General features: G+C 39.3%; 1 protein-coding gene across 1 annotated transcript in view; it reads left to right on the top strand.

Annotated features, from left to right (window-relative positions):
- The window catches only part of cpne9 (copine family member IX), a 142,492-nt gene that overhangs the window by 117,389 nt on the left and 1,923 nt on the right, over positions 1-23,180 (top strand). Inside the window, exons 18-20 of the mRNA XM_028453402.1 lie at positions 4,715-4,817; positions 7,529-7,586; positions 11,544-11,617. Coding sequence (XP_028309203.1) covers positions 4,715-4,817; positions 7,529-7,586; positions 11,544-11,617 — 235 coding nt within the window. The remainder of the gene's footprint in view (positions 1-4,714; positions 4,818-7,528; positions 7,587-11,543; positions 11,618-23,180) is intronic.

The following is a 23,180-nucleotide window of genomic DNA, read 5'->3' as shown; positions in this document are numbered from 1 at the left end:
TTTGTTCTGGTTAAGACCCGAGCTGCAGCGTTCTGAACCAGCTGTAGCTGTTTGATGCTCTTTTGGGGGATTCCTGTCAGAAGACCATTACAATCGTCCAGTTTGCTGGAGATAAAAGCATGGACCAGTTTTTCCTGATCTTTCTGAGTCATTAAACCTTTCACTCTGGAGATGTTCTTTAGGTGGTAGGAGGCTGTTTTTGTGATAGACTTGATCTGATTGCTGAATGTAAGATCTGAGTCAATCAGAACACCAAGGTTTTTGACTTGGTCTTTAGCTTTTAAAGATCGAGACTCAAGATACTTGCTGACAGCAGTCCTCTTTTCCTTGTTACCAAAGACAATCACCTCCGTCTTGTCATGGTTTAGTTGAAGGAAGTTTTCACTCATCCAGCAGTTTACTTTTTCTAAGCAGTCACACAACACCTCAATGGGACCATAGCCATCTGGGTTCAGTGAGGATATAATTGTGTGTCATCTGTGTAGCTTTGATAATCAACCTTACAGTTCTGTAAAATGTGTCCTAAAGGAAGCATATAGAGGCTAAACAGAAGGGGTCCAAGAACAGAGCCCTGAGGAACCCCACAGGACACTGGTAATCTGTCAGATTCAAAGTTTCCAATGCTTACAAAAAAACTTTGCTCCTCCAAGTCGGACTTAAACCATTGCATTCCTTTTCCATTTAGTCCAACCCATGTTTGCAATCTGTGCAACAAAATTGTTTGATCTACATTGTCAAATGCAGCACTTAGATCCAATAGAATGAGAACAGATACTTTTCTGGAATCAGTGTTCAACCTTATGTCATTGATCACTTTGATCAGAGCAGTTTCAGTGCTGTGATGAGAACGAAAACCTGACTGAAATTTATCAAATATTTTGTTGAATGTTAAGAATTGACTCAGTTGGTTGAAGACCATCTTCTCAATGATCTTGGCCATGAATGGAAGGTTGCTGGTGGTCTATAGTTAGCCAGTATAGAGGCATCCAGTGTTCTCTTTTTTAACAGAGGTTTCACAGCAGCTACTTTCAGGGATTTTGGTACGGTGCCTGATTGGAATGAGCAGTTAATTATCTGACACACCTTAGTGACGAGTTTGAGGGTATTGTGTCAAGGCAACACATTGATGGATTCAGCTGCTGAACAGTTTCCTCTATTGTTTTTGGGTTCACTGTAATAAACTCTAAAATTGCAGTTGATTCATCCCTCAGTGGTTGAAGCTGTTCAAGCTTTTTGTTATTTTGCTGGTTTGTTCTGATGTTTGACCTTATTGATTGTATTTTTTCATTGAAATATACAGCAAATTCATTGCATTTTCCAGCTGACAGTAATTCAGGGGCTATCTGATCTGGGAGGGTGTGAGTTTTTCAATTACAGAAAACAACGTGCGAGAGTTGTTGACATTTTTGGCAATAATTTCAGAAAAGTATTGCTGTCTTGCTTTGAACAAGCCATCATTGAATTTTCGCAGATTTATTTTGTATAGTTCTAGATGAATTTGGAGTTTTGTTGATCTCCATTTACGCTCAGTTCTTCTACAGTCAGATTTCAATTTCTGCATTATCTCAGTTAAACAAACAAATAATTCCAAATAATTCAGTAAATACATTCAAAGTAATTCATGACCAATAAACATACTAAAACAAATTAACAAAAATATTCAGTGTTTTTCATATTTGGTTTTTTTCGCATAATACTTTTATATTCACTTAATGTATTCTCATTTCTCCTGAGTGGTTTTATGAGCCTTGAGCCAAGGGTCATACCGTCATTTGGTCCTAGCTGCAGACTAGATACACGTAGTTACAATCACGTCTCATTACCGTTTGTCAGAGGGTACGTTGCAATTTGACAAATATCCTCCTGCATTAGCGAGAAGTTTAGCAGTAGAGCACAAGCTATCGAATTAACCACTGCACGATTGAAGATAGAAGTTATTTTGATGTTTACATTTTGGGGACTGTAGGCAAAAATCAGTGATATAATTGTCTTCTTGTTTTTGTCCTCTTTTGGTAGACCGAATCAACATCTTTAACTTTTCCTGATTATTTAGATCAACCAAAAGCAGCACAAATTGTCATTTTGACCGAAAAAGTTTCAAAATAATCTAAAAAGCAGACTGAATGATTCACTCCAATAGAAAACAATGGGATGTTTAAAGGCAATGGGGCTGTGTGACGTCTTCAATCATGTGATTTCAAGATGGCGGAATACAAGCTCTAAAACGGTAAAGTAGTCCCATTTTTAAAAGTTAATATGTTTTTGTTTGGCATAAATCTTCTAATGATGACATTTCAAATAATTGTAAAAACAGTGAAGGATCCTTTTAAAAGAGGTAAAATTAATGTAAATTTTTTCACAAATCCTGCCCTATGCTCCTTTAAACAAATTGGAGTTTTGATTACTCACTCTGCCGCTCGGCCCTCATCGACACGTCGGTGGCGCTCCCCCCCACTCCCTGGCCTCGCCGCAGTCTTCGTCCCCCGGTTGGCGACGAGACGGGCTGAGCACCGGCTCTCTGGCGGTGGGGAGAAGAGTGCGGCGGTGGCGGCTGCTCCTCCAGCCCATAGACTATAGCCCCGCTTCGCACCCTAGCCCTGAGAGCCAATTCTTATCCCAAAGTTATGGATCTGAGTTGCTGACTTCCTTTAATAAAGAATTCACATTTAACTGAACTATCACGGCTATTAGAGCACCATTAACCCAACACAGAACTACCATTTTTTGCTCTTTTGGCTGTGAACAGAGGCTAAATCGTTTCAGCTGTCCACAGCAATAGCGAGTCAGGAAATACCCATATGTTGTGACGTCACGTGGGAACTATATACAGTATATCCGAGCCTGCAGTCACGTGACTGCCCTAAAGTGAAACGTTCTCCAGGCATTCTCCAGGTCACGTGACTGCACTAAAGTGAGACATTCTCCAGGCATTCTCCAGGTCACGTGACCTGTTGAAAGACGGTCCGTCTCCTCCAAACTTACATAGTTGGTATTTCAAGAGGGAAGCCCCGCTCGGAGCATTGATACTGTCAAGCGCTGTATATTGGCCTGAGGAATCATTTAAAGGAACTCATATGGGTCAACTCTTTGGGTCAAAAAGTTCACTGTGTGCCTTTAAGTATTAATGTACAGGACGATCCACAGAAGGCTATCATAAGTTCCTATTTCAAAATAAGCATTAGCAGTGAAGCAGCTTCATACAAAGAGGCCCTAATGTAACATTTTTCAATATCTTATAGATCACAGATTTTAATGGTGAATAATGTCTATCTTGTTCTTCTCTGTTCAGAGCAACATATACTGTCTGTCCAATTATTCACGCTGATTAAAGGTTTTTCTCTTCTCCTATTATTCTACTATCTTTCTGGCTAGTAAGACTCCATGGGCAATCAAAGACCACTGCAGAATTCTAACAAAGTGATTTAACCTGATTGAGTGTGTGACCTGTAACACAGGAATACCTTCAGCTACTGTATGCGTTTAATGTGAGCATCGTGTGTTGTCATCATACTTCTTCACAAAGAAACTATTCATTCACTCTTCCCTCTTTTTGAATTTAGTAATTTAATTACTTTCATTTATCTCAGTCTTCTTCTGGAGCAAAGGTGTTTTTGTTTTTTGTAAAGGTAGTTTTAAATCTTACACTATTATCCTTTCAAATTTGACCACTTTCTTTTATTCAGTCTTTAGAAAACTTGAGTTTTATTTGCAAGTCAGTCTATTTATAATCCATACTTTTATTAATAATGCGTATTTGCAGTAGTAGCTTATGTTGGACTTGTAAAAAGAAGAAATAAGAAATTGTACAGTTATAGACAGACATAAAAAATTCAAACTTTGCAACAACAACAAAAAAACAACACATGAAAAATGAAAACAATACATAATGATTAATTGAGTTTGCTGTGAGCTGCACCGCCAGCCCCTGGGACGTGATTGATGATGTATCATCACTCACAATAAATGAGATTAATAATACATTTGATGGGAATGGTATTTTCTTAAAAAATGTTGCTTGATTCCTTCTTCATTCCTATGTTCACTTTGAGGATCTTCGGATGTACAGTGTTTACCCTGGTCACACTTTAGTCCCAGTTGAATTCAATCATTATCATCAACGTCTTAAAATACAAAAGCAGACATATCTCACCCACCAACACACTTAACACCTTGATCAATCCGTTTAACCTCCTCTGACTCTGGAAACAATGCATTACCTAATCATTGCTTTATTTGTAATAAGATAACATGCATAATCTCAATGTTTCTCCTATAATTGTACATGTTTGAATTCTACAGTTGCTAGCAGCTCAAAACCACTGGCTGTGCCTATGTGTAGGGCTGGGACAATGCACTTTTGACCCAAATTTATTTTAGCGCAATAATTGGGGGCCAATTCTCTTTATTATGCAATTCAAATTTATTAAGTATTGTGATTTCATATTGTAATTTTGTTATTTTTCTCGTAGAAACAACATATGAGTGCAGTACAACCATGTAGTGTTAATCTATACACAACCAAAGACATTGGATGAAGATTAAACAATAAATACATGAATAAATAAATGAATGAAATTGATTCCGGGGAGAAATATCGATTCTTATTGTCACAACAAATCGCGATAAGTATAGTTTAGTTAGTAGTTTGTTTTAATTTCTTTCTCTCACATTTGCTCTCTTCTGTGTGTATGTGGTGTGTGTTCTCATTCTGCAGTTGTGCAGCAGAGATTACAGATGGCTCTCAGTACTTTGTCCTGTTGATGATAACGGATGGAGTGATATCAGACATGGTTCAAACTAAAGAAGCCGTGGTCAATGTAAGTAAACACACAGTAGTGGTTAGCACGCCCGCCTCACAGCAGGAAGGTCCTGAGTTCAAGCCATGGGGTGGACACTTGGGTCCTTTCTGTGTGGAATTTGCATGTTCTCCCCGTACTAGCATGTGTTTTCTCCGAGTACTCCAGCTTCCTTCTACAATCCAAAAACATGACAGTTATAGTTGATCGGGATCTCTACATTACCCGTAGGAGTGAATGCCTTATGATGGACTGGTGCCCTGTCCAGGGTGTACCCCTGCCTAATTAGAGCTCTAGATAGGCACCAGCAGACCCCTGCAACCATGAAAAAAAAAAAAAAACCAAGCAAGTGGGTCAAAAAATGGATTGATTTTATTCTCTTCTTTTTTTTTTATTACATCTGGCTAAATGTATGTGTCATGTTATTCCATACATTTGTGATTACTGACAGAAAATGCTTTTGGAACAGCTATCTCTTTTTTTTTTTTTTGCATCACTTTACCGCTTTTTCTTCATCATTTTAATGACAAAAATTCAGCAAAGTAAATATAACAACTTAATTTCATGGCTGAAAAGGCAAATGCAAAATGCATAGAGCTGAGATATTCCTTAAATCACATTTGATACAAGTTCATTTCAACATAAAGTGATAAACATTCATTCGATGTGAAAGTAACAACAGGCCCTAAATGTAAACCATTATGCCGACGAAGCATACACACACACTAGAAGAGGAACAAATCTATTATAAAGTGATTTTTCATAATACTACCCCTTTAAATCAGTGCCATTTTTTTCAAAATAAGGTTTTCCACTTCCAATCTTAATCAATTATATTAAATTGATATTTACTTGCATTTTAACAAACACATTTTAGCAGTATGATGTATATAGTATTTATTTGTCAAGTCCTAAAGAAATTTTTTTTTTTTATAATCATCTTTCTTTTTAACCACAAGTTTTTAGCAATATCAGATTGTCAAAAGCAACTTAAACGACTGTAACTCAGGTTTTTTTAAACAATTTTCAACCACAGCCTTTTTTTTTTTAGCGATTTGTAGATAATTTTTAAACAATTTATTTATTCAACGGACTTTTTTAACCATTTTATCTTAACTTATTTGTATTTCACATTAACCCAATCTAGTTTTAACTGCACCGTTAACATGGCACCCTGAAATAAGCTTAATAAATCTTTAAAATAAGCAAGTATCAAACTCAATAAACATTACTTGAATTTCCTATTAAACAAACTATTTGCCAAACTTTACAAATAAATTAACAAGAAATGCATTCAACTTAAGTGTCCACACTCAACAATGTTTAAGTCTAGGTTTCTTTTTTCTGTTTTTAATTTTGTCTGCACATGCTGTCAAAGGTCAACACTACAAGAAGTGCAATCTTTTTTAGACAGCAATGCATGTTTTGTAATTGCAATTGAATAAATTAATTCATTTTATTGCATAATTGTGACCATCACAGCCCTCCCCATGGAAGGGTAAGAAATATTTTATTAAAGGGAGAATATAAAAGATGAGGGCAGTGTTACACCTGGGTGAGGGGGTGGGGGGGGGGGGGGGGGGGGGGAGCAGGGAGGAGAGATTCAAGGTAGGAAAATGGAAGGGTGGGGAAGAGTTGATTATTGTAAAGTGAGAGTGAGATGTGAAGTTGTAGGCGTGAGGCTTAACTATAATGGTGGTGGCTGTGGATAGAGGGAAGGAGTGAGTGGTAATACCTGAAACAGGTATTTGGGATCAACGTGTCTAAAGTTAAGCCCACTACAAGTTTTATCCCACAGTCCAAGGCATGCCAGTGCATTGTAGACGGATGTATGTGCAAGAACCGCCACTGCAAAACCCAAGCGCTGCCCTGGACCCAAAGATGCAGCCAGGCCAGCAGAAAGAGTGGGGGCCAGGGAGCCCAGGCAACCCTCCCACGGCCGAGCAGCCCTCCAGACGCCACTAAGACACCAAGCCGAGAGGCAGCCACTGCCCCCCACATACACACCCGAGAAAGCACCAAGGAGCCGAGGACCCAGTGCACCACCGACCCCAACCACCAACCCCAAGACCCCCACCAACATCCACTCCATCACCCCTGCACCCAATCCCCCGAGGGGAGGGCCCAGAGAGCCCCCCCCCCCAAGGCCGAACGGGCAGCCAGCGGGCACCCGCCAGCGGACCCAAAGCCAGCAGGGAATGGACCCCAGGCCAGAAGGACCCGGAATAGAAGCAGCACCGGGAACAGCCCGCCCAAGGACAACGACCACACCCCGGCCGCCCTGGGCAACGAGGGGACACTGCACGCCGCACCGCCAGCCCCCAGGCGCACTGACCGAGCCCCCCAGAGCGCCCCAGGTCACCTTTTTTTTGACATCACCAGCGCGATGCACCTTAGTTATTGCTAAAGTCCACCCACACACCACCCCCCCAAGGGCCCAAGCAGACTGCCACACCGGCATGCGGCGCGCGCCTCACAGGGTCCATCTAACGCATGGGAGGGGGGTGCGCTAGCAATATCTCTGGCGACGGTGCGCTCCAGGGAAAAAAGCTAAAGTGCCCAGACGGGGCAGGCGGAGCAACATGAACAGCTATTATTCTAAGTTTGTATCTAAATGTACTCAGTTCCGATAGCCAAGGGGCAGTGTGAGTGACTTTATCTCAGCGTTTGTTTCTATATTTAAGTAACTTGACATGATGCTAATATTTCTGATGCTTTTGTGTCCTGAACAGGCAGCAGCACTGCCTCTGTCTATCATCATCGTCGGTGTTGGGCCTGCTGAGTTTGATGGTGAGTGTATTAAGAAGGCTTTCATTGATAACAACTTCAGAAATCTCCTGTGAATAGATTTAATTATTTGATTTCAAGTTCTGATAGTTTTCAGACTTTAAAGTTGCCTTCAGAAAGGATCTGAAGTTTCACATGATGTAATAAATGTGAAATCTGAGTCTTATGTGGGAGGAGAAATGAAGTCCTTGTCCTTTGTTATTATAATATCAAACAACCTTTGGTGTGTTTTTATTTTGTGTGTGTTGTCCTATTCTTTCATTTTGGGTTTATTTTGGCTTCATCTTTATTTATTTTTTAATACTACGTAGCTCTTTAATAGTTGATTGACAGCTGTTTTACCATTTCCTCCTTGTCTTCTTTTCCCTGATGAAAATAAATGTGCACTCACTGTTTGGACACAGCGTAATAGGAAATGCATTGGAAGGTTTATGGGTGTCATGCAATATGATTGACTGGTGCAAATTATATTTAAATAGAATATTTGTTTAAGCTTGGGCTTTATTCCAAAATAAATTGTGCACCAACTAAAATAAAGCCTATGTGGGTTTTCTCTTGGCACTTCCGATGGTCGAATGTGAGCTTCATCAGCAAGTACCAGTTTGTACGGGACACAAAAGGTTGATTGGATGCATTCATTAATATACACCATCTTGCCAAAAGTGTTCACTCGCTTTACATCATAGCATTTAATATGATGTCAGCCCATCCTTTGCAGCAATAACTAACATATAGATTTGTCTTCTTCTGATTTTTTATGGGAATTCTGTGGGTCTCCATCTATTTAGTTTTCCTTTGCATGTAATAATCATTGGACTCCTGGCCAGATTCTACTGTTGCAGTATTCCCAAGTGAACCCAAAAACTACACAACAGATGACCAAACTGAGTTCCAAACAGTTTATTGAGTGATAGAGCTGGTATGTGAGGGAGTGAGTCCCTATGAGGTGGCAGGCGGGCAGACAGGCACAAAACTGGAAGAAAGGAGAACAAATAGCTTTCCGCATTCTCAGAAATCTTTAGAAAATAATCAGCCAACTAGACACTAGATACCGCATCGATAAGCAGACAATCTGGCAGCTGATAGAAGAGAAGCCAGGGGTTCTCGTAGGCATCAGGTGTCGATAGAAGATGGGAGGCATCTGAGGAACCAGTTGGGATTGGGGCTGGAACCAAGGAGAGGTGGGTGGTCCAAAAGTTGATGGGCCACATCCCACAGGCACCAACAGGCAGGGGAAGAAACACAGAGAAAACAGTAGAAAACGTGCCAGGGCCGTAATAATACGTAACAGCTTCAACTCTTCTGGAAAGTCTTTCCATAATGTTTAGGAATGTTGTTTATAGGATTGTTTGATTATTGTTCCAGAAGGGCATTTGTGATGTTAGACATTGATGTGGGATAAGAAGGCCTGGCGCCCAGTCTCTGCTCTAATTCGTCCTAAGGGTGTTTCAACATCAATTTCACTTATCCATCTTATAGACCTTGCTTTTCCCCCTGGGAAGGAATTCTAATTCTGATTGTGCGCAGTCATGTTAGAACAGAAAGGAGCCAATTTCAAAACTGTTTCCACAAAGATGGAAGAATGAAAATGTCTTAGTATGTTGAAGCTTTGAGAGTTCCTGAGAGCAACCTATTGCTTCACAAATGTTTGTAGAAGTAGTCTGCATGCCTCGGTGGTTGATGTACATATCCACTTTAATTCTGAGAGCTCTACGGTAGTAAATATGGTAAAAGCTCTTAACTTGGGACGATGTACTGTACAATAAGATTGCATATCGTTAATGGTACAAATGATGATTTTGTGAATGGTGAGGTTGTTGAAGCAATGTAGACAAGCTAATATCATCGGAAGAAGTCCATATCTTAATCTGAGTTTTATGTTTTTATTTTAGACTGGCATGAATGTCAGTCTCTGTTTGCAAAGCTGCACTTTATGCAATTTAAATGGGGAAAAATGTGGATTGTTAATTTTATATTCACTTGAGTTGAAATTGTTATACTGCATTTTTTTGGTTTTTTTTTCCTTTACAAAAACATCATCCCACATTATTATCATGAGCCCAGCATTGGATATTGTATAATCTCATGAACTTTGTACATCGTACCACCAGAATTAGCAGTTAGCATTCTAAAGTCACTGAATATTATTGTTTTTCACAAACCTGCCTTTAATAATGTACAGTATTAACTATTACTAGAACTATTTCATAATAAATAGGAAATGAAGTTGTATCTGTCAATCAGCCAATAACCTTGTAAGGGGGGTTAAGGAGGACACAGTTGCAGAATATAAAGTCTATTAAAAAAACTAAACCCAACAAAGTACAAATAGAAAGAAACAAGTAAATAAAAACACACTGATAATGATAAAATACTGACCAACAGAAAAATCAAAAAATTAGAACCTTGACACAAACGGGTGGGGGTGACAATACGATGGAGCAGCAACACCTTAATTTGTGAAAGAAGGCAATACGGATTCTAGGTACACCTCTGTGGAAACAAGACAAATTGGGAATCCTGAATGTACCTGCACTTACACACTGATGAAACATGAAGTGCGTAAAAAAGCATGGCCCATGAACCACAGACAAAGACCAAACTAAGAGCTAATAATGAAGAAAACACATTGCCAACCAAAAGGCCAAAAAACCATGACTAACAGACAAAAATGAAAGCCCAACTATAAAAATAATTTATTAGATGTTTAACATATGCCCTTTATATATTACAAAACATAATATATATATATATATATATATATATATATATATATATATATATATATATATATATATATATATATATATATATATATATAGTTATATCATCTTTCATAAAGCTCAATTCATCAAAATGTGTTTGGTCAGTGTTCAACATAATTACTCTGAGCTGTAAATTACTCTATTTTTCTTAAGGTTTTTCAAGATTTGGATCTGAGACAATACATATGGCAATGTTTGGATACCATTTGATGACTACCATTTGAGCACAAAGTAAATCAGCATGCTGAGCACACCTTCATGTCACACCAACAAGAAACACGCACAGCATAAATTCAAGATTTAAACTGCTTTAATTGCATTCAATAACCTTGACATCACTAAGACACAAACATGCAACGTTTCATTTGAAAGGCCACACTCACCCATTGTCCTCGACTTTTACCCATAGTGGTAAGTCTTGAAACGTAAAACACTGCAGCAGCTGTATTATAATGGATTCCTTATTGTTCACTAGGATTCCACTCACCTACATAGGAGAGATGCTGAGGAAAGTCAATGAAGTCATGCTTGCAGTCACCCCACGCATGCTACAGATCAATGGATTCCCTTTCAGCTAATGCTGGTTGTGCACAACCTGCTAATGCCGATCAGAGTGTGATGACTAACACCTCATCATTGTGTTGGCTGGCACATCATTTTGTGCCTTTTTAAGCATTGGTGTGGTGGGTTCGGAAGTGTTAGTTCAGATTGTGAAAGCCTGCAAATTAGGACAAGGACGAACTGCGTTTGAGTTGCTAGTTGTCGTCTGGAGTTTGTGTGCTGACATTTTTTTTAGACATTTTGACAGTATTTCACCTCGTGCCATTCTTGGTTTGTATCCCATTTTGTCAAAATATGGTTATTACAGGCTTATTTTTAGTTTTACTAGATGTCGTGCTTGTTTGTGGTAAAAAAAACAGCTGGGTGTAATTTTAGAGCAATCACCACTCACTATATTTGGCAGTCTTTGGAACAGCTATGTGAAATCACACCTTAAGCCACATTTTTCAGTTTTTGAGCTTTCCCTTAAAGAGTATCAGGATTAATTTGACCATTTTTCATTTTAGAATACAACCATTCCCTTTACCTCAATAGTTGTTTTTCTTCACAAAATGAAAATTCATAAGCAAGTCTTGCACTTTGTTGAGAATATTACCTTGTGCAGATCCTTCTAATTTGCTTTCTTTTCTTGTAGCTATGGAGGAACTGGATGGAGATGAGGTGAGGGTATCCTCTAGAGGACGTCTTGCTGAGAGAGACATTGTTCAGGTACTCTTTATGTTTCTATTTAACTTTGCAGAAATGACTTGAGTGTTTATGTTAACTGTCACATCATGATGCGAAAGTCCCTGGAGGAAGATGCCTTATATTTGTAACGCATACTCAAACACACACCGGGGACTCTCTTCATAAAGAGCCGAAGGACTCGTCTTCAGTGAGCTGCAGTGCAGGCTGACATAAATGTCATTGTCAAATGTTCTGTTGCATGAGGTTGCGTTCAACCATAAAGAAGGATGATGACGATACTTTATTGCATTGGAAGAAGTTTCTTTCATCACAGCCACTGAAATTGCTCCAAAGTTTGTCAATTTCTTCATCATTTTATACTGTAGCCCTAGTGTTACCATGAGCCCTAAATCAAACCATTTAATTCTGTAGCTGTAATGTAACCTTGATATTATAGTACTTAACAATTATTCTCACTCCAAAACTACCTAAAATCTATTCACATGAAACTGTTCCATAAATAAATTGTTTAATTTTAGTGGCTGTGACAAAAAGTACTCTTACCATTACTTTTTTTTATAAATGCAGTTTAAGATTATCTGATGAAGGATGTCAGAAGAATTGTTTTACAAATGCAAATGATTAAAAAAAATAAATAAATAACCTTTAATGATCATATTAATGTCAAGCCAGACACACCTTTCTTTCTTTTATCAAAATGCATCTCTTATTCATTAAATAATACAAGTTAATCGCCTTAAGAAGAGTTTGGCTGAACAATTTTATTTCATCTAAAAAAAATAGTGATGGAATTGGTACTAATAAATACAGTAGGGGGTCTGTTTCAGTTTAAAAAACTCTGTTGTAGGGATTCAAGCGATAATCAAAGATGCTTATTTTAGTGAGTCGTATAGGGTGGCCATTTCAATAACACAAAACAAGAGGACATTTTACAGGACTCGAACAAGTGGATGTATGACCCACCTGAAAGTAGCTCCAAAGGAACCTTTTTTCTTCAAAGTTAGCAAAGATTAGCATCTACAAAAGTGGTTTTAAAGAAGGAGAAGCAGTACCCGTGGTGACTGGTAATGGTTCAAAAGCAGGTGTTGCTGGTTCTGATAGAGTAGATTCTACTCTATTAATTTAATTTAATTTAATTTAATTTAATTTAATTTTATTTAATTTAATTTAATTTAATTTAATTTAATTTAATTTAATTTTATTTTATTTATTTTATTTTATTTTACTCTACTCTACTCTACTCTACTCTACGCTATGTTGATTTTATTTAGGGTTATTTATTTTATTTTATTTTATTTTATTTTACTACTCTACTCTACTCTACTCTACTCTACTCTACTCTACTCTACTCTACTTCTACGCTACTCTATTTTAGTTTATTTTATTTTTATTTATTTATTTTACTCTACTCTACTCTACTCTACTCTACTCTACTCTACTCTACTCTACTCTACTCTACTCTACTCTATTTTATTTTATTTTACTCTACTCTACTCTCTGATAGAAATAGAACCCAAACTTTGTTAATACGGTAAATTGAAACGACCATTAACTATTGAAAAAAGGTGGTTGTGACATCCTATGCAGACCAACATTGAGCCTGACACAGGCCTGAAGGCTTGCTTTGATTAAGGGTATTTTTTTTATTTCCTTATAGCGCAGTCTACTGTTGATGCTATTCAAAAATACTATATTAAGATATTAAAAACTTAAAAATGATTGCATTTTTTTAGATAGCTGGACTAATTCCAACATTTTTCCCCTCCAGTAGTTCAACTGGACACCACCCTTCCCGGGACAACAACAGTTTTTAGACTGTAAAATTTGTGAATTTCTACAAATATTCACTGACATGTCAAAGTCCTCTCGATATCAAACTTTTAGCTCCTTTCTTGAATTTCGAGAGACTGTGTTTACACTTTGAGGCACAGGAGAAGATTTTACTTTGTGTGCATTTGATTAAAAAACTGTAGTGACTCCATAAAAGTTGATGCTATAGTAAACAACCCTGGCCCAGACAGACAGACAGACAGACAGATATCAAAGATGCCAGGAAACATGAAGGAAGCTAGCCTCCAATATGAGAAAGGACTACAACAGCTTATTGTCAAGTGTGCTTTTCAACAATCTACAACACAATGACATATGCATTTCACACAATGTACAAGTTAGTGTTAAACGTAGGATCCAGACTTTATGGTAGTACTACATTCTGTTGCTAACATACCGACTGAAAGACACTAAAGTCTCATAGGATGATGGGAACACCCAGACTCTGTTTTCTTTAATTAACAACTCCCTGCGTCCACCAGACTGTCTCCCCTCACACTTCTACTCCATTGACCACTGTAATTCACTCATGAACTTTTTCAATACAAAAACTGATCATATTCATCAGAAACTGACCTGTCACACCTCCTGCAGTCCACTCCCTCCTGGTCCCTCAGCTCCCTCGTGTCAGCCAATCTCATGTTTTCACCTTCTCTCCTCTGCTGACATATCTGAACTCATTAGAAATTCCAAACCATCCACCTGTCAACTTGGCCCGCTCCCGACACCCCTGATCAAAGCCTGTCTCCCCTCCCTGTCACCTTTGGTTACCTCTATCATCCACTCCTACCTTAAATCTGGTTCTGTCCCCTAAGCTCTCTGCTGCAATAACTCCCATTCTCAAAAAACCTGGTTCAGACCCCAGCAACTTCAATAACCTTTGTCCCCTTTCCAATCTACCATTCCTTTCAAAAGTCCTGGAAAAAACAGTTGCATCACAAGTCCACTCCCACCTCTCCAATAACAACCTGTATGAGCAGTTCCAGTCCGGTTTCCGCCCCCATCACAGCACTGAAACTGCACTACTCAAAATAACCAAAGACCTCGTTGTGTCAGCAGACTCTGGACTCCTATCCATCTTCATCCTCCTTGACCTGAGTGCAGCTTTTGACACCATCTCCCATTCCATCCTCCTCCATAGACTGGCATCCATTGGTTTATCGGGCAGACCCCTGGACTGGTTTTCATCATATCTCTCCGGCCTCACCCAGTTCATTCAGTTAAAAACATTCACATCCCAGCCTTCTCCACTCTCTTCCGGCGTTCCCCAAGGCTCTGTCCTTGGTTCAATCCTCTTCATCATCTATCTTCTTCCCCTCGGCCATATATTGCGGAAACACAACATTAATTTTCATTGTTATGCGGATGACACCCAGCTCTACCTCTCCACCAAACCCACCTCCACCCTTCCTCCAACCTCCCTCTGTCTACAGGAAATCAAATCCTGGTTCTCTTCCAACTTTCTCAAACTCAACAGTGACAAACCCGAGGTTCTCCTCATTGGTTGCAAATCTACTCTCACAAAATCAAAAAGCTTCACCATCACCATCAACAACTCTTCCGTTTTCCCCTCCCCTCAGGTTAAGAGTCTGGGTGTCGTCCTCGACGGCACTTTGTCATTCCAAACCCACATCAATAACATAACTCGGTCTCCATACTTCCATCTTCGAAACATCAACCACCTCAGTCACTCCCTCACCCTGTCCAGCACTGCCATCCTGGTCCATTCTCTGGACACCTCCCGTTTGGATTACTGTAACTCCCTTCTGTCAGGTCTCTCAACAACAACTCCACTGACTCCCAATCACACATCGCATTGCTTACAAAATTCTCCTCCTAACATTCAAGGCCCTCCATAATCTCGCCTCTCCGTATCTCACTGAACTCCTCCACATAAACACACCCAATCGAACCTTCAGATCATCTTCCTCTCTCAGCCTTCTCATCCCTCCTGTCCATATGATCACCATGGGGTCCAGAGCCTTCAGCCGCTCTGCCCCCCACCTCTGGAACTCCCTCCCACCTGATGTCCGAAACATTGACACTCTGACCATCTTCAAATCACGTCTCAAAACCCACATGTTCAAACAAGCCTACTCACTCTGAATTCCATCCACCACACTGCAAACTTATTTTTAAAATTAGTGGTTTGTAAAACAACTTACCTACTTCCTTATTAAATCTCAAATTTTTATGTTTTATATTTACTGCTTTGTAATTCTATGTTTTTATTGTTGCTATTTTTAACTCTGCTTGTAAGGTGTCCTTGGGTTTTTTTGATAGGCGCCCACAAATAAAATGTATTATTATTATTATTATTATTATTATTATTATTATTATTATTATTATTATTATTATTATTATTATTATTATTATTATTATTATATAAGATATAGAGCAGGCTGGTGAAGGCGACTGGATGGCAGGCAAACTGGAACTACCGTCAAATACCAAAGAACAACACACTAATTAGTTACAAGTACACAGTACATTCATAAAGCACAATGTGTAATTAAATGTGAAACATATTTCTGTAGGATAAATGACGCTGTGACAATCAAACCCAGCTTTTTAACAACTATAACAAAAACAAACTCATAGCGTGTTTTTAGGTTACGTCAGCAACCCGGACGTCAAATAATCACAAGCTCATGTAGTAGTTTTTGTGCATTTTTTAAGAGTTTTTCAACAAAAGATTGTTTTGATGTGCAGTTCAATCCACGTCTATCTAATGTTTACATTTGTGTATCTCCAAATGGAGATACAGGTAACACACAAATTACAAACATTGTTGGATTTTGCTAGTATCATATATAACTTACCTCACGGGGAACAATACACTCCGTCTCTCGGCATTTCACGAAGCAGTCAAGCCATGAAAATGCCAGCTGCATTCGCCCCATCTCCACTTCAAATACAGGCTGGTGTTACATTTAATGTGGGTTGATACATGCCGAGCAGTGTTTTGTGTGACACCATGTACGCGCACAACTTCCAGGCGGCTGTAAAATCTGAGCTTTGCAGATAATTGGCCTGGCGCACTTCACGCGGAGTCCGCGCGTACTCCGCTGGAGTGATGTACGCCTAAGTATGTTTGAGCCTTTAGGGGATGAGATATTGTCCATGATATATCTCCACTCGGCCAATGGTTCTGTTCCTACCTACTCTTAATTAAGATCAGGGGACACATTAGGTTCCTTCAAGTTTATAGAGGGTCTTTTTCTTCCTTTACTTTGCTGTCTGCTCCCCAGCAGGGAACAGAGGTAAACACAGTATCATTAAGCATACTAAAAGGGGTCCTTCACACTTCTTACACTTTGGCCTTTTAAGCATCAGCTGCATCTGCATAAAACACCTCCATTATCAGACTGGTGTTGTTCTCATCCCAGCACACACAATCTCCTCTTTTTTAAAAGACAACCAGAGTCTACTAACATTTTACTCCATGCTTTGGGTAATATGACTGAAAAGTAACAAGTGGATATCTGAAAATCCCTGCTGTGATAATATTATTCCAATGCGAATCGGCATCTCTGTGATTTAGACAGAATTGGGCGGGATCTGATGGGCATATATGCTCATAATCGATCTCGGTACGAGACAAACTCAGACAGTGACACAGGGACACATGTTTATTTACTTTTGGCAAACAATGGAGTGTTTAGAAAACCTGTTGGGTCCCGGGCCAGCAAAACCTTATCGGCTCATAACGTACGGCAACAAAAAAGAGAAGGAGCGATATCAGAAGCAAATTGTGGATCAGGTTGTGCTTTGCACTGTGTGGTAAGAATATTTTTTTTCTATTTGTAGCCTTCTATTTAATATACGTAGATGGCTAGAGCTCGTTGAAACACAGCACTGAGCTGTGGTCAAAAGCCTGCAAAGTTGTTTTAACATCAACTCTCACAGTGTTTCACGTTTTTAGATGTCTGCAAATTTCTGCAAAATCTCAGGCTTATCCCGTGTGAATGCGCCACATAAAAAGCAGATGTTGGGGGGTCATTTATTTATTGCATGTGGTCGCTAGGTAAAACTAATCCTGTGCGAATAGGGCTTAAAGGGCCCATGTTAAGCTTTTTTGTGCTTTAAACATCATAAAAGTGTTATATGGGCTTCATACACATGCCCAAAGTGTTTTTTTCATTGATTCCCTCAATCGTTAGTTAGAGGGTGATTTGCTCCTTTCTTACTGCAGGGCGAGCCCAAACACCTCGCTCCAATTTGATGAAGTGTTCCCACTTTGATGACAAATTTGACGCGGCACTGAGTTGGAGAAGCCAGGATGCTCCGCCCCCACGCTTGCCTTGTGTTTATAAAGCAGCATGTGCTCGGCTCATGAGTGGGAGGAGGGAGGGCGGGCCGTCTTCTGGCCCTACGCCACCGTGCGGGAAGGAGGAAGTCAGTGTCCCGTCTATAGACACGCCTACTCATGAATATGCATAAGTATGATGCAAATCAGCCTGTTTGTGTAGAGTTACTCAGACGGTGACTTTTCAGAGGCTAAAAACTCAGGAAAACAGGTGAGTTTGCGAAAATAAACCACAAATACTATGTTTTTGGGGTTCTTAGAACAAATGGAGATCGGTGAAAAATAGCATGACATGGGACCTTTAAAATAGCTTAGAATTGAAATATATACTTTAGTAATCTTCTGTAGTAAAAAGTTGTTCTTCACCAAAGTTGTTTCAATCTTTTCCATTTTTAGTTTCTGTTGAACATCCTTTAGAGCTTTTTGGCTGTGTCTCACGGAGGGGTGGATGCCTGTTCGGCTTCAACTGAAGGGGGAATTCTGAGGAAGGTTATTTGGAGAAGTCAATAAAAATGTATTGACACAATGGTGTCAACTCCAAACAAATCCAACACTGAAAAAAAAAGTGTAACTGAAAACTACATAAACAAACAAGAAAATGTATAAAAAAATAAATAAATAAACAAACAAACAAACCTAAAAATAAATTCACACATTGAAAAAACATTCCATGTTCTTGATATATTGTTTTTTTTTTTTTTTGGATTGTGTGTTCCAGGCGTCCTGTGAGGTTGCAGGCAGGGTTTTTGTGTGACTGCAGGTGGAGATTCCTCTGGCAGCTGGGGAACCTAATCACGCTGACCAGATGCAGCGGGGCACTGTTCTAGACCAGGGACTTTAGGGAGCCATCTTCCTGCCCACAGGCTCTCTCCTGCACATTGTTTTTCAAATAAAATGCCATTTCATTTCATTGACAAAAATTCAATGAACATGTAAATAAAACAAAACAATACATATATATATAATGAGAGAAAAAATGCAATGACCACTCAACACAAACATCATTTAAGAGCTTTTTTAAATTAATAGGAAGATATTAAAAGAAAACAAATCGGGAAAAATATACCCTAATTTTTTCCGGTCCCTGTTATAAAGGCCGTGTCATACAGCTCCAGGTGGTCACACACAGCTTCTACTCCATGGTTGAATGGGTGAACAGCTGGTGTCCGTGTTGACGGCCTGACGTCATCATCAACAAAGACTGATTGGCTTTTTCATGAAAAACAGTCGGAGGAGTTCAATATTTTCAATTCCTGCGAATGTGCGAATACGACGAAAACTCGGGAGCGCACTCAAACTGCCAACACTCTTGACGTGCAGATCGGACCACTCCGCCGCACAGGAACGATTTCGCATCTGGGCCGCATCTATCCATTGAATCTGTATGTAATCTGGTCGCACAAACATTTTTTGATGCATCGGTGTGAACGCAGCATTTGCCAATCAGGACGCAGAACACAATGTGTGGGTTCTCCCTAAGCCAATCAGGATGCAGAACACAATGAGTGTTCATACGTGTGTAAAAAAATTCATGCAAAACTGCACTGTAAAAAATTCTGCGAAACACCGAAGCCGCGAAAGGTGAACCCGTTATAGTAAGGGACAACAGTATTCTCGGAGAGAAGTGGTCATGTGACCAGGTTACCTCACGTTCTGTGACATGTATTTGTGGAAAAAAGTGTTTTCATAGAGCTTTAGGGACACATTTCAATATTGAAATGAAAGCATAAAAAACTTTTTTGTGTTTTTTTTTTCCGAAATGTAGGTGCTTCCATCATCAGTTTTAATTGCACTATTTAGATTTTGCACATCTCCAAGGGTATTGGAAGCCTAGCAAGTGTCTATTCAATCTTATTTACAGTCCATCATGGCTCATTCCCAAACTCTGCCCTTATGAATGGATTTATTGACATGTACAGTATTATGAATGTTAATGGTTTTATGATTCACAAAAAAAAAAAAACACACAAAAATGCTCTTGCATCTAATTTCAAATACAAGTATTATGACTTACCCCACTCAGCATAAAGCACAGCCCTTTGAAAGCCTGATTAGCTGTGAGCAAAGAGAAACCATCAAAGCGTGACAAAGCAGTATTTTCACTCAGCCTTTTACAGATATGAAAATATAAATAGAAAGAATGTACAATGCCTGACAACACTGCACCGCTGATTGTTTGGAGGGGAGCGGAAAGAGGTGGCCAATCAGCAGTCAGACCACAGGGTGCAATGATAAATGGCCACTCAGAATAATAACCTGGGCTGAGCCAAAGATGGCAAGTATATAAGATAGCAAATGTTTACTTCAATCCATTCAATTGGCTCAGGAGTATTTGCTTGTTAAATTCATGTTTTCTGAGATAAAACCATAGCACGGTGCTTGTCTAAAATAGTGCACATCAGTAGTGACTTATAAAGGAGGGAGTATATTCAATCATATTTAATTATAATCAAACATGCTCTATTTAATCTAAAACCAACAAGTATACAACAAAGATGGAGAATCAATATACAAAACAAAAAGCCTAACAAACTCATACCTTGTGTGTTTTATCAACCCAATGCATTTGTCATCTAAATGCAGGCAGACTTTTAGTTAATGATCACCCCTGCTGCTTTTTGTTTTAATCACCTGGATCCTGTTTGCTCTTTGTCAGTAAACAGTCCAGTCATTTCAGGTACTAACACACCCAGTCCACCTGCTGTTTATCCCCTCATTACCATCTCTGTGTGTACCACAAATCAGTTGTGCGGTTTGACTTTGTGGCATAGAGAATATTTCATGCCATATCTAAAATGTATACATTTATGAGTAAGAATTCTACTAATGTTAGCTGAAATAGTGTTTTTAAAGAAAGTCATGTCCAAGGCTGATACAATCAGTAAAACTTGGAAAAAAAAATGTGAATGGAGGATTTGAACACAGTTTTTCCGCTCTGTCAATTTCAACTTTCATACTCTGTGAGAGGCTCCCATGTGCCCTTGATCCCATTATCTAATAAAAGCTGCAGCTGATGGGAATTCTGTGAGAAGGCTAGTCGTGTATTTCATGCAGAGGTCTTTAATTAAGGGCATCTTTAAAATCCATCAGCGATGCGGTCGAGTTCCTTTCCTTTTCTCTGTATAATTATTTCCCAGCTCCTCGCTCCATACAGCACCAGGTGCTAAATATCTCAATAGCGTTGGGGAGAATGCACTCGACAGATGTAGCAGGCAATGATACATATTTCATGTCTAAAACAAGCTTACTGAACATTCCTAAAAGAGAAGCTGTCTGGTTTTATCTGCTGCCCCCTTTAACACGGTTTTGATTTTGACAGTTTCATTCCGTTACTAAAAACTGTGATGACCTGCAGATTATATTTTGGGTTGCCTTTGTGTTTTTTTTTTTTATCTTTTCCCTTTTTGGCAGATTCAATTGACCTTTGATTTGTTGATCATATTTCCTCTGGGATTTTTTTTTCCAAGACAAAATTCTGAGTTAGTGCCTTTCAGAGCAGAGTGTAAGCTCAATACCCACTTGCACCCCTTACCTGTCTGTCATCCCGTAATTAACTGAACGTCATTGTTACTGTGTTCTACTTCCATACAAAGGTGATGGGAGTCTGAGAGGCTCTAACTTTTTGCTGTCAGCTGACCTGAGGCACATCTCATTACTTCACCACAGGTTACGAAGGATTGTCTTTGTGTCTGAGGGCTCCAAGCACTTGAGTTATATGTGGGAGGTTGGGGAATTGATCCCATGCAATGATTCTATTCTTGGCTGGGTTTTCACTTTACCTGAGTGTTAATTTCCTGCCAGTTCTGTATGTTCGTCCCTGCAGAGTCCTCCAGTAAAGGTTCAAAACCTAATAGTGGGTCATGGACCCATTTTTAGCCAACCCTTTTTCTTAGCCATAAAAAGCTCTTATGTTTACATGTGATTATGGGACATATAGTTGGAAATGTTTACCTTGAAAGATTATTCTGTCAGCCATATTCAATAGGGACGGTATATGAAACTCTGAGTTCACGATACGATAGACGATAATGGGAAAGGAAAAAGACAAAAAAGTTGAAAGTTGAAGTTGCAGTTGAAAAAATAAGTATACTTTTATTTAATTATGACTCTGGACATTACTAACATACCTAAAGCTGCAATGTGTACATTTTTTTTTTTTGCATCATTTGGTCCAAAATCCATAATCATATTTGAGCATATTGTAATACAAAGTGTTCTGAGTGGACAGCAAATCGCTGCTGCTCCTTCTTTTGGCCCTGTAAATGAAACTTTAGAAATCCAGGAGCGTGACGCTGGACTTCGGCCAATCAGAGATCTTTCTACCAACAGAGCAATCCATGAGCGGTTTTGGGCGTTACTATTGGCTGTTCGAGCTGCTCGTCAAAAGTCTATGCGCGTTCATGATTTATAGGGAAAGTGAAATGGCAGATGTTGCAGTAGAAGTCTCCATCGCGGCTTTTGGCACAACGGTTACACAGCAAAGCAAGAGAAAAAAGGCAGATCGACGTGGAGAAGCAACGGAATAAAGGCACAAACGTGTTCAGGAGAAACAGACTCCGTGGAGGTCTCTCTGAATCGGTACGTAGGCGATCCGCTTTCAGTTGGTGCGCACTCTGCCCCACATACCGAGTCAGAGGAAGAGTGATAACAGATGGGATAAATCACTTTTAAACCTAAGAGAAACATTATTTAAGGTGAGAGAACAGACGCAATTCATTTGGAGTCGGACATGGAGTGTGTTTTGCTCTGATCAGCTGATCTCGTTGCCAGCACGGCTGCTTGTCGAGCAGCGGCTGTGAGCATCTAACTGTACTCACAGCAGCGAGTAGTGATACGTGGTTTCATGTCTCTAAAACATCAGAATACTCTCCAATAACACAAGATAAAGTTCTTACATTGTCCTTAGTCTCTATTGAGAAAAAAGTCGCCCAAAAAGTTTCCACAGTATATGTGTTCAAGCAAGCGTTCACAATAAGACCGGTAAGGGGAGTTTTGAGTTCAGGAGGGGAAGTGGGAGGGGGGGAGTGGAGTGTCTCATAATTCTACATACTGCAGCTTTAAGTATCACCTTTTTAACTGAATATAAAAGTTTAAAAGAAGCCATAACAACCTGGTACTCTTGAGGATACATCTAATTAAGTTTTAGAATTGCTATATCCTGCCACATTACATAATGTATAAGTTTAACAATATTTATTAATGCACAGAGCTGCGATGCTAGGCATTAGACCGCCGACCTTGCTTGGACTCTAGTGTCTTATTATTTAAAGGCATGTGGGCATGACAGATGACATGCTCCACATCTTAAGCAATGCTTCCCGAGTTTTCCACAGAGCAAGTTTTCTTTCTACAAAGGTTCATGTTAGCTTTCATTTCTTGTGTCTTTTTCTGCAACCTTTTTCCTAGTTACTGTTTAATAAAAAACCCTGGGGTTCATAAGAAAAC

The sequence above is a fragment of the Gouania willdenowi genome, chromosome 7 (assembly GCF_900634775.1).
Source record: "Gouania willdenowi chromosome 7, fGouWil2.1, whole genome shotgun sequence".
Taxonomy (NCBI): domain Eukaryota; kingdom Metazoa; phylum Chordata; class Actinopteri; order Blenniiformes; family Gobiesocidae; genus Gouania; species Gouania willdenowi.
This window is presented reverse-complemented; position numbering and strand designations above follow the sequence as displayed.